The following is a 12,754-nucleotide window of genomic DNA, read 5'->3' as shown; positions in this document are numbered from 1 at the left end:
TTCTCTTCCACACTTTATTTCTAACCAATATTTTTTTTTAATTGTCATACATGAACTACACAGAAACAAAAAGAAATATGGAAGCTATGGTAACGCATACAGGCATCCTTCTACAGATCACCAAGAATATAATTATCACTCAGAATACTTTCTCCGCTATTTGTTCACGTTCTTCATATTGACACATCTAATTATGTCCGCCTAACAGACGACACTAATAAACAGTAGTGATCTCAGTCCTATGATACAATATGGCAAACCTGAGAGCATCTGCAGAGGCTTTATTTTTGAGCCGGAGGCAGAAGCTCAAACTTTACCCAGAGCTGGTCGCCCTTCGCGTAGCCTTCACATTCCAGATCTTCAATGTCACAGGAATGGTTTATGTAACCTGCTTTATTACTCCTTCCTGTAGGCCTGCCGTAAAACTCGAGGCTACTACCAGTCTGCGCCGGCAACTCCCGGCTGCTCTTCGACTGACCTATGAAGCTGAGCTTGATGATTTGATTGAATGGCCATTGCAGGAACTCATCGATGACTCCCTTGTGAAGCTGAATAAGCGCACGCACTGACACAGAGCTCTCAGTTTTCATAAGACACACCCCCGGAGAGATGTAATAGCCGCACAGGTATATCGCATCGGTAGAATAAGTGGCCCAACCTACTGATATCGCCTTTTCTTTTAGTGATTTGAGTCCCTTAACATAAAACTCGTAGCTTGAAACGTTTAGTGTATTCTGTCCGAGGAGGTGATCTTTTCTCACAGCCGATTCCTTCTGACCGTATTCCGTTTCACTGGTCTTTGATGCAGCAATGCGGACGGCGTTATTTTCGAACTTAATGCAGATCGTCTCAGTTGCACGTTCCAACGCTTTCACAAAAGTACCTTCAAAGGCCCGCACCGTTTGTGAAACTTCTTTTAGTAGGTTTTCATCGGTGTTAAAATATTGTATTAAGTCGGCATTGGTCTGTTCCAGCTCCTCGAGACATTTCGTTGCCGTGTCTTCCAAAACTGCGACTTTTTCACCTAAATCGCTCATCATTTGCAAAACGTCGTTAAGCTTTTTGCCTTGCGCGGCTAAGCCTTCTTTAATTTGCGTAACGTAGGCAATCGTGACTTCATTAGTGGCACGGGCTTGCTGTTCTGATGACTGTATCACCGTCTCTCTTAACGCATTTAGAATGTGTGAAACCTCGTTCAATTTATCGTAGTGGGCGTTGCCGTTCCGGGCAACTTGATCAAGCCCAGACCTCATTTCCTCAACCCGTTCTTCCAATATTGTCTCCAAAGCGGTGATCATTGCTTCCTGTATTGAGTCGACCGATGGCTTCCGATTCACGCGCTTGTTCTGCACAGAATGAGAGCTGCAGTTACTTCTGCGGTGCGCGCACATATTACAGAGCCAGACGAACGCCGAGCACTTGGGACAGCGCGCAGAGTGGTAAGCACAGTCTTCGTAAAAGTGTGTCGCCATGTCTGACGCAGCCATCACCACCTCGCAGCCATTGTCTTCATTCCAACACTTTACCTGCAACACAGAAAATGTTATTTTGCAGCAGCACCTAATAACTCCGAAAATCAACGCAAATGCGTGGTTGCTCGCCTGGAAATACTTGTTATTACGAGTTAGAATACTATTTAGAGTCAACTGCACAAAAGTTTCTTAAATTCGTGTACATCGATCTGCAGTTCAGTAAAGAGTGGCACAAAAGTGATGGTCGTAGTTTCTCAGCGTTTCTAATTCTCAACCACGCAGATTGCTGACTGCCACAGCAGTCATGAGCTCAGAGTTGAACTTTATCACAATTTACGACTTGACAAACATGAAGCAGACTGCAAGAGCAATAGACCTTTTGCCTCACTGATCAATCTAACCTAGAAGGAAAAAGTCTATTTACATCTTCTCATCTCGTCGATAACCATGTACGTACGCAATAACCCATCTCTCTATATGGATAACGTAATCTTAACAGCCTCATGCTTTTTGTTCCTCACACAATAACCATGCACTTGAACCTCTTCGACATTTTATAAACAAGTATTACGTGTGCATCATGTATGTATCCAGTAGGTTACTATGTATGCATTCAAAACGACCCGCACTCGTTACGTTTATGGAGCCCAGTAAGTCAGGAAGCCAGTTATGGCGTTTTTATTACAGCGTTCCACGACATTTCGTGTCGAAATAAACACTTCATTGTTTGTTGTTTCTTGAAATTGGTCAGCGCCGTCCATTGCTAGCGTTAACAAGTGCCCCCTGATAAGCTTCCGCAATGGGGACCCGCGTCGACAAATGCCCCCAAACCGTAAGTTCCGGTCCAGATCAGAAGGCTTCGACGTGGTGCGACTTCATTATGGTTTGACTAGCGTTCCTCGTGCCAAGGACAAGATTAACAGCAGCACTAGTACAACAGCGCACAGCTAGGTGGTCCACATGCGACGCACCATGTGGCGTAGAGCTGTCTTTTGTACAAGGTTCCATTTTCAATCTCACTGTCATCTGACACTGGTATATCAACATTGGCTTCATAGTGACTGCATTGTTTGTCATGTAATATAAATATGCCCATTTTTAATTTGCGCACGGGACAAGCGGTGAGGCAGTCCTCAAAAGAACGCGTGCTCGTGTTTACGTGAACATCAGCGCTACACTTCAAACGCAAATGCTGCTCCGAGGAATCGTGAACAAAGGACACGCTAGGCAATAGAAGCTGCTACTTCCTTATAACCGACCGTATGTAACAGACAACGTTATCCAAGCTGTACAGAGTAAAAAAAGGGGGATTAAAAAGCACACTACAAGATACCATTAAAAGACCTACGCTGTTCGGTTGTCAGAGGTCTGGCGACATAACGCCGTAGGTGTTAAAATCGTACCTTGCACCGTGTTTTGTAAACATTTTTTTTCTTATAACCAATTAGATAACATTAGCTGAGGCACACGATATATCGCTGACTAAGCTATGAAGTGTCTGTTTTGTCACTATAATTCGAATATGAAATGTGTTTTAATACAAGCTCTGCAATACAACATTAAGAAGAAACATGGAGTCCGTTCTCATACTCTGCACCCTACAGATAATAAGTTGTGAATTACGAAAACGGTGTTTTAGAGGGCAGCTTTGTCAAAGTGACAGTTTCGCCTGAAAGGCGAGACAGCAATTGCGATAGCAAATTATTGCACAGCTATACGAAGTAACGATAGTAGTTTCATCAGCCATATAAACTTACAAACATTCGCTTTCTGACTAAATTAACAAGCATGGTGTGACGCGCGCACAGATCAACATGAACACTTCTTACGCTATGATTGCGGACATTCGCTGTTAGAATGCTGCCGCGAGGAACAGCGGCAGCGACGGCAGCAGCGAGCGAATTAACCTTCGCGGTTCAACCTCGCGCTTCAACGCGAAGTAAGCGGCGAGAACAGAGCGCCTACGAAGCTATCAGCCCTCGGCGCACCTAGGCTCTGTTCCCCCATCGCAGATTGCTTTAAAGATAGGGCCCGTGCGGCAGTGCTCAGTCGTGCATTACGCAGCCGCTGACAGAGTAAAACGCTTACCTACCCGACCCTCCACTTCCGGGGCTTTGTGTGCGATGGAAGACGGCGCGCTTCCTCCGCACTTTCTCCCCTTTAGCGCGACATCGAGCCGCTGCCCTCGGCTTACCATCGCACGCTTTCACTCGCCCACATAGCATACGACGCACGGCCACAATGCGACCGTACTTGGACTTTATCCGAAACGAAACGCCGACGTCGTTGGCGGCAGTGGTGCTCTTGAGTGTCGATATAGTTGCTATCGCAATCGAAATATTTTACAGTGTATAAAGCTTTGCTTCGGGTGACGAGGGAAGGCCTGGCAGTCAGCGCGCGGCGAGCCTTTCCTCCTTTCTGGCTTGTGCGCGCAGGCATAGTGGTACTGGAATGCATTGCCATCGTGCAGTGTTAAAAATTTGGAGCTGCTTTAGTCAGTTATTGGAAATATTTACGGGATGTGAAGTAATTCAAACGAGTCGGAGAACCACAGCGCCGTGTTGTCGTTTTTTACCATCCTCTTGCCCGTGTCTTGTGTTGCGCTGTTACGAACCTCACAATGGATTCTAACCAGCGCCGTGTTGTAATTTTTTACCGTCATTTTATATGTGTCTTGTGTTGCGCTGTTACAAATCTTACAATGAATTCTAACAGCGCGGTGTTGTTCTTTTTTACTATCCTTTTGTATGTGTCTTGTGTTCCGCTGTTACAAATCTTACAATGAATTCTAACATCGCGATGTTGTCGTTTTTTAGCATTCTTTTGTCCGTGTCTCGTGTTTCGCTTTTACGAACCTTACAATGAATTCAAACAACGCCGTGTTGTCGTTTTTTGCCATCGATTTGTCTGTGTCTTGTGTTGCGTTGTTCTGTGTCCTTGTGTTGCGTCCTTGTGATTTGTCTGTGTCTTGTGTTGCGATTTGTCTGTGTCCTTGTGTTGCGAATTCTAACAACGCAGTTTAGTGGTTTTTTACCCTCCCTTTGTCCATGTCTTGTGTTGCGCTATTACGAACCTTACAATGTCCTACTGTGGCGCAGAAGGTAAAGAACTCCGAAACGCTGTTTGAAACATGTAGTACTTTTCTCTGACAAGTCTGTCACCATTCTTCTCAAAACAAGCATCATGCATTACCTTCATGCTCGTCACATCACTGCGTATAAGTCTCACGCTGTGCATCCACCCGACGTGGAGTTTGCCCTTGTGCCAAGCTTGCGAACCATGCACTGTAATCATAGATATTGCTAAAAAATAAAGTTGTTACCTTTGTGGTGGATAAACATACATACTCCATGAGGTCAGTCCTTCCATAGAAATGAAGTAAAGAAAACTGTACGCATCGCCATTACTTGTAAAGAAATTCACTAACCGCCTCACTAAAGCTTCGCTTCACATCAATTGTACATGTGCGCTGGACCTGAATATTGGTTTTGTCATCGTGCTGTGCGGCTGAGGCGCATGTCGACAATGTCAAGTACATCATGTCTTTTGATTAACACCATTGAATGCTGAGTAGAAGCTCCGCTTTCTCTACAATGCCCAACACGGTGGCAGAGCGAGGCGTTCGTCACTGAACTGTGCAGAGCGTCACTTAAAAAGTTAACCCAACGTTGGTTCTACCGGGATTACTTTAACGGCACTCCCAGTTTGCTTTCTGCCTCGCTTCAATAAACTACGACAGCCATTTCAGGATAATACAGACACGATTTTTTTTTTTGCCCGCACTTTTTTTTCTTACCTTCCGCCTCAGCAGGTTGTCCAAAGGAAAGTCTCCCCACTGAACGTTGTCTTCAAGAAACGCGCCACCGTCGAGTGGACAGGCTTGTTGATCGGCGACCAGTGACTGCTCGTAGCAGGTGTCGCACAGCACGTGTCTGCACGGTAGAACGACGGTCACCCTGGGCAGCAGACCACACGCACTGCATACTCGTTGTGCCGGTATGGAATCGACGAAATGCAAAGTTCTCCAGTCCACTTCCTTGGAAAAACCGAACAGAGTATAGCGATGGATTTCAAGAGCCATCAGGCACGGCACATCCGTCGAATCGCTAACGCATTACCAACAGTTCTGCAGAAAGAATAAAATGCCGCCGGTGCTGTATCCTTGCGACTGTAAGACTACAAGGCTGCAATAAGACTGTAAGGAGCATGTGCTAGCCATCCGTCTATCGTTTTGAATGACAGTGAAATTAACTTGCGCTATAATGGAGGACAGTGTGTTCATTATGCTGCATTTCTGAATGCTGTTATCACGTGGAATGTATGCTCTGTTGCCCATGCGCGGTGATCATGAGCTGGTTCTCTAGGGTGAATATTTGCTATTTTAGAAATAAAGTTCAGTTGTCAATCTGCGCTGGTCTTTGAGTCATTTTCTTGTTCCCGTCGTTTAGTGTGCACAAAACTGTCCACAGTGAAGTCAAACCAACTAGCTCGCCTTTCAGTCTTCTTGCGACTATCAACGCGATAACGACAAACCCGCTTCACAATCATTTTAGGCGCCGCTAGCTGGTCTTCACGGAAAAAAAAGTTATATGTAGCTGTGGCTGTGTCGACAATTTCGGCAGCAGCGTTGTCGCCTATTAAGGAATCCAGTACTGAGGCTGATTTATATCAATCGCAAACGTTGGAACAAACCTGTCCAAAATACGTGCCATTTCTTGTGACCTTAAAAGGCAGACCAGAAAAAAAGTGCAGCTTGGTGGTAAGATTGGATTATGGGATTTTACGTGCCAAAACCTAGCTAAATATACGTGGTAGTGAAGCTTCCATAGAAGCCCATACGTTCAAAACATGGTCGTTGATAAGCGGTTCATGGGATTCAGCGCCATCTCTGCGAGGAGGGAACACTTCCGGCGGAAGAAAAACCAACGTGAGGCTATATCCAATAAAAACGAAAGTGACGTCATTTTGTTCTCAAAGGCGTGAAATTTGTTTTCGCAGCCTGCTATTATAGCTGTATATTCAAATACCCCGCCATTCGACTTTGGCGTTTCGAGCTTTCAGGGCGGAAAGCGATGCAAGGTCAGCTGTAAGGGTGTCGAAATCTCATCCCTGAACACAACATACTTTCTTTGGAGGTTGACGAAAACTCTGGGTGTAGAGTGCTGGTACTATCGCCGGACACCAAGCACAGTTGACCTGCGCAATCGAACGAAAACAACTCAAGTAAGCAATTATCTGGCGGTCGTAACTCACTACTTCTGACTGAACAGGCTGAGAAACGATGAAGCTACCCGCGTCGCCAAATTCAGACAAACGTCGACAAGCAAAACAGCCCAACGTGTCAGGGGGCGTACTCGAACAGGTGAATTTTACGAGCGCGCCTTTCTGCACACTTTAAGAGCTGCCCTGCTTTGCAAGCGATAGCGGCCTTAACGCCCCTCTGGCGATGGGCGCTGTAAAAAGGAATTTATTGATAATGATAACATAAAATAGAGTTGTCTCTTCTTTACACGTCGCGCTTATATAAAATTGATTAGGAATTTTATTTCCGCTGAATGAATCTAACTGTGTCTCGCTTTAATTAACAAACGCTTTTCTTTCTTTCCCAATGTTTGTTACCTCCAATCATAATCGTGCTTCAATCGCTACTCCCATAGCCACCCTTGCTGATGTCGGTGGCAATTTGTTCTGAACCGCTGTTGCCCGAATGTCGGCGAGCTATTTGGATTGACCTTGCCAAAACCACGATAGGATTATGAGGCACGCCGTAGTTGGGGACTCCGTATTAGTTTTCACCGCCAGGAGATCTTTGACGTGCCCCCGATGAACGGGACCACGGGTGTTTTTGCATTTCGCCCCAATCGAAATGCGGCCACCGCGGCCAGGATTTCATCCCGCAACCTCATGCTTAGTAGCGCAACACCATAGCCGCTAAGCCACCGCGTCGGGTTGCGACTAGGTGTTAAAGGCCCAAGACAAGAACTGCGAAACGAATGCAGAACTCTGCTCGTAAAAGCTGTTCCAATAGTGTCATTGAAAAGTTTGTGAAATAATATAACAGTTTTCTTAAGGTGTTATTGGCGACTGAAAAGATCTCAAATGCATGTCCTTTTTTTTCTTTGCTTCAGATTTACTGACTAAAGTACCTTAATTCGCAACCCTCCTCCGCTTCCCGCAGGGTAGCGACATTCTTTGAAAGGGTCCATGCCGACAATACGCCCTCGAAACCAGTTACTTCAGAACGCTCCGCCATTTTCAAGCCCACCGCAGGTGGCCGCTTTACGCGTGCGCGGTCAGCAGCCATCGTACGCCTTGTCCTCTTTGCTGTGACTACTCCAAAATTATTCATTGCTGCGTGCCGCAGTTCTCTAATCTGTCGAGAAATGGTTGCCCATTGTTTCCATTTCCTAGAGATACACACAAAAAATAGCTCCTATGGATGGTTATTGCAATAAGCGGAGCAACAGGCTGCCACGAGCTCCTCGCGTTGTGCACCATGAGTGTTGCACGTTCTCCTTTTATTTAACTCATTTGCAATCTCGAAATGAAGTTCAGAGCAAGCAGCGTATGCACAGAGAAAAGCACATGTTGTTGGTGAGCGCACTGACAGTGCAACGTCGCAGTATCAAACCCAAATTTCCGCGAACCCGTTTGTGCGGCCAAACGAACCCTGTTTCCCTTCTAAATGCACTTTATTCCTTCAAATTATCAGACCAACACGCCCTATACTTCCTTTTCAGCAAGCATTTGGTTTTGTCTTCGGATAAATATCCTAATTTTAACATTATACTCTAGCTCACTGCCTCGCCCTACAGAAATCTAATTTCGCCGCCATGTTGTCAAAGGTATGTGCTCTATTCGTTGGCGGTTTCTTTTTGCCTTACAATCCTATTACAAACATCCCGCGACGCTCGTACAGAGCCCCGAAGTGTGTCCGGGCAAGCTTGCAATTGCCGAAACTAACCTAACTTTCCCCAACGCAGCTGACTCACGTCCACGCTCGTAAATTTACCACTAGATTACCTTTAATGCTTTCCCGTTGCCTACAATTCCCAGCTCGACATTTGGTTTTTTACATAGTTTAATATTTCCGCTTATGCGTTTGTGTGTACGCGTTTGTTGTTATTTGACTTTCATTTACTCACTCGTCTCTATAGACACCAGTAAGGACGTGGCATCAATTCAACGGCAAGTCATACCCGTACAAGCATTATAAGTACCAGGGTGTATACATAAATAAAGGGAAGGCCTACTCAAGCAATGACCGAGAAATTGTGAAAACGAAGGGGTATCGGAATGAAGCAATAATGAACCATAAATCACTTTGAGACTAAAATAAGTTTGAGGTGGTGCATTGAATTTGAAAAAGAGTAATGGTACCGTCGCTAGCGTTCGCAAATTTCATTTGGTGCTTAAAATCGGACATATTCGGGGTTGGAAGTCAACCACAGGTATACTGTTCAGTTGGCTTTTAGGAACCACGGTGAAACCACAAATGAAGCATCGCCGGGTGAAATTGCTTTAGCCTTTTTTGAAGTCAGACAAGCGCAGACCAAAATTAGTTTTGTGGAAAGACTCGGAAACATGGAACAAAATAAATCGGCGGCTAACGTACACAAATGCCTGCACCTCAAAACCATGTACACCGAGCCGAGGAAGACGCCAAGAAAGTGGGGAAACAAGTATAAGGTTATTGGAGAAATTGTAAACAGACACTCCGGAGTCATCAAAACGAAAGCGAGAGAAGGAGACAGTAAATTGGATGCAAAGGGTGGTAAGAAATATGAGCACCGAAATTTATCGAAACGGCAAAAAGAAATCAGGAGGGAAAATACGTATAAAAGGTGCGTTCCTCGCTATTTGAGGCTCTAGCTGGTTGCCCAAGGACAAAAAACATACAGGAGCAAATGTTCACGACAGGAGGAGGAATGCGCGTGCTATAGCGAAAATTAGGAGCCAATTCAGGAAATGCTAATGGAAAGCGGAAGTGTTCACACAGCGAGATCCGTAGGTAACGTACACCTTCCAGAAATGCCGGGATTTAAAGTAGATGGAATCATTAAACGGTGAGCATTCGAGAAAAGAAATATTCGTTTACAGTGTTGGTGGAAAAAACGCAGGGCTTAGAGACTGGCAGGACTGGATCTGTTGCAGGCATAGGTAGAGGTAAAGGCAGATTTAGAACTTATAGGGAAGGGAACAAATATTTAGATTTAATAGAGTGTATAGCACACCTGATTAGCTCAAGCAAGCTAGGTGAACATTTGTCACCTGCCCGTTCCTGTGAGGACGTCGATAAATCATTATCATTGGCATGCTAGAGTTCCTGCTTGCTCTTTCTCTTTTCCGCTCCGTGTAGGATGGGCACAACTTCACAGCGTCCGCCATTACGTCTCCAACGCCATACGAAGCGCACAGCCGGTGCACGCGTGTACGGTGTTTTTTGCTACCAAACGCTTTACGCATGAAAAGGAGCAGTGTTAATACACGCGTCTGCTCTGACTGATACTATCGAATTTCCCAATTTCATCTGGCTGTTGTACACTGAATTAAAAAGCTGCTTAAATAATGTTACCGCCTGGGATATAAGCCATGAACTGATCGTAAAATTAGTGGACGAAAGGAGCGGTTTTTCCTATGTAAGAAGGCAAATGATCAGTCTTTACTGATGGAAATATGTAGGCGCGAAATTGTGTTCCCTGTAAATGAATCTTGCAGTTTTCTATGCGACACTTAAGACGCTTTCTAATAGAATTATGGTACGCTGGAAACGTTATTAATTTACGGCAATGTTTCTGGGTTTGCAGTGGCTAGAGTTACTTCTGCAGGAACCATTTGAGGACCTTTTAGTACACCTATGTGTTAATTTAGCCACGGCCGCTGTATAGAAAGGCACAGCATCTTGCTCACCTATCGAAGTGCGATGATGTAGATTGCCTTCTTTTTGTTTGTTCTTGCTGTGATTTAGTACTATACCAATATGTCCCCGAATACTGCTAATGTTAGAGGCGGTTGGGCTCGTCCCACTGCTTATGTAGCTTTTTTTCATGGTTCTTCCCATGTACTCCATGGGTAAGCAAATAACGTTTCCAGCATCACCACCACTGGTACAGTTCATTATTTACAAAATGTAGCATTTCAACAGCAAATACGGGGTCTGTTCTGATAGTAGTAGGACAGGTATTTTGCTGGGCGAATGGGTGCACGAGAAGCGGTCTGCGCGCGCAGGCTCGGTGAAGGGGGATATTGGGAACGCTGGGAAAAATCAGCAGTCGGCTCCCGGCCGTTGAAGAGAGCAGGTCGCTTGTACTGTGAACCCCTGTCGAAACGCCTCGTCACCACGAATCATGGAGCGTTTACTGGATGAGCGATACGCAATCAAATTTTGTTTAAAGCTTGATAAAATGGGCAAAGAGACTCACAACATGATTAAAGAGACCTATGGTGATGCTACCATGGGTAGATCAGGCTTTTTTGAGTGGCACAAGCTGTTCGGAGAAGGTAGGGAAAGAGTGGAAGACGACGATCGCCTCGGATGCCCTTCGACCAGCAAGACCAACAAAAATGTGTCGCGAGTGAAAAATTTACTGAACAGTGATCGTAGGATGAGTATCGCAATGATTGTTGATGACTTGAGCATTCCTCAAACCCAAGTTTTTGAGATCGTGGCAGAAAACTTAGCCACGAGGAAAGTGTGCGCGAAGTTCGTGCCACGAGTGCAGCAAAAGGCCCACCGGAAAGCGATCTGCCAGGATCTTCTTCATCATGTGAATGAGAACCCCAACTTTTTGGACAATGTAGTGACCGGTGAAGAGACGTGGGTGTTTGATTACGACCCGGAGAGCAAGCGGCAGAGCTCAGAATCGCATTCCCCTTCTTCCCCGCGCCCCAAGAAAGCGTGAATGAGCAAATCCAAGCAGAAGTCCATGCTCATTTGCTTTTCTGATCGACACGGAGTAATCCACAAAGAGTTTGTACCACCCGGACAAACAGTTAATGCAGTTTTTTACATGGAAGTCCTCAAAAGACTGCGAAAAAGCATTGTTCGTGTCCGCCCAGCCATCGCCAAGAATCGGCGGCTGCACCGTCACAACGCGCCGAGCCACACAGCATTCCGCCTAGTGGAGTATCTGCTCAGCACAAGGTGACAACGCTGCCTCAGCCCCCTTACAGCCCCGACTTGTCCCCGCCAGTCTTTTTTATATTCCCGACAATAAAATTGACGCTCAAGGGGAAGCATCACGGATCGGTAGAGGCGGTTCAACAGGCCGTGGCGAGGGAGCTAAACAGCATTCCGGTCCAGACGTTCCTGGAGGCGCACGAAAACGGGAAAACTAGTTGGCAGCAGTGTGTAGATGCGGAAGGGTGCCACTTTGAAAAATTCTAATCGTTTGTACTATTCTCATGAATAACTTAAAAAAGGATATGAGTCCTACTACTTTCAGAAGACACCCTGTAAGACAATGCCTAGGGATACCAAATTAAGAAATTATGAAATCGCTTTCGAAAAATCCAACAAAATATAAGACAATGAGGCAGTCCACTTTCTTCGCTCATTAGGATCACTTCTTCACATGTATTGATTTCACATGCGATGTGACCACGCACAACATTCGGCTGCACCTTTTTAGCCACACGAGCATCGAGTGAGACTCGTAGTTCCTGCGCAGCACTTCCCGTTCACCTTCTGAGACGACCGGGAAGGAAATTCAAAATAAAATAGAAAAAAAACAGAAAGAAAAGTGCAGTACAAAATTCATCGGTTTCATTAAAGTTATATCAGAACATAGGTTAAAGGTTGAAGTGCATTAGCGCAAGCCCTTGGCCCAGAGAGAGAGAGAGAGGAAATGCTAAAGGAAAGGTAGGGAGGTTAACCAGGCCTGAGCCCGGTTGGCTACCATACACTGGGGAAAGGGAAAAGGGGACGGAAAGATTAAAAGAAGAAGAGAAAGTCTACTGGGTATATCGTTCGGTCACTCAGTTCGGATCACAGACGCTGACTCAATCCAGTTGCCTTCAAATATCGCAGCAGAGCTTTTGTGGCCTTTTGTAGCTGCGATATGCGAGGCCATGGTCCCAAGATCTTCAAGGTGAACGGTGTTCTATCTAGCTGACTGAGAGCTGTGCAGAGGTCATGTCTTTCGTTTTGAAAAGATGGGCAGTAGCACAGTAGATGTTCTATAGTTTCCTCGGCACCGCAAGCATTACAGTCGGCGCTATCAGTCATTCCAATCAAAAACGTATATGCATTGGTGAATGCGACGCCCAAGCGTAAGTGGCAC

General features: G+C 45.6%; 2 protein-coding genes across 2 annotated transcripts; one reads left to right on the top strand and one right to left on the bottom strand.

Moving 5' to 3' along the window:
- LOC126545914 (uncharacterized) lies at positions 1–5,946 on the bottom strand. Its single transcript, XM_050193957.3, has 2 exons — positions 5,269–5,946; positions 1–1,526 (listed from the first exon to the last, which is right to left on the bottom strand). Exons 1-2 carry the CDS (start codon positions 5,551–5,553, stop codon positions 282–284), a joined length of 1,530 nt encoding a protein of 509 aa, XP_050049914.3. The 5' UTR covers positions 5,554–5,946; the 3' UTR covers positions 1–281.
- A 4,930-nt stretch (positions 5,947–10,876) lies between these two features.
- On the top strand, positions 10,877–11,374 carry LOC140213472 (protein GVQW3-like). The gene has a single exon (XM_072284717.1). It carries the CDS (start codon positions 10,877–10,879, stop codon positions 11,372–11,374), a length of 498 nt encoding a protein of 165 aa, XP_072140818.1.
- Positions 11,375–12,754: the final 1,380 nt, after the last annotated feature.

The sequence above is a fragment of the Dermacentor andersoni genome, chromosome 10 (genome assembly GCF_023375885.2).
Source record: "Dermacentor andersoni chromosome 10, qqDerAnde1_hic_scaffold, whole genome shotgun sequence".
Lineage (NCBI taxonomy): Eukaryota > Metazoa > Arthropoda > Arachnida > Ixodida > Ixodidae > Dermacentor > Dermacentor andersoni.
Note: the sequence above shows the minus strand (reverse complement) of the source record. Positions and strands in the feature narration are given on the sequence as shown.

Bases quoted from the DNA above. Each gene is read 5' to 3' on its own strand.
- LOC126545914 (XM_050193957.3), bottom strand. From the start codon at position 5,553: ATGGCTCTTGAAATCCATCGCTATACTCTGTTCGGTTTTTCCAAGGAA. The intron at 1,527-5,268 runs GTAAGAAAAAAA...TCTGTGTTGCAG, and splicing joins ACAACCTGCTGAGGCGGAAG to GTAAAGTGTTGGAATGAAGA.
- LOC140213472 (XM_072284717.1), top strand. From the start codon at position 10,877: ATGGGCAAAGAGACTCACAACATGATTAAAGAGACCTATGGTGATGCT.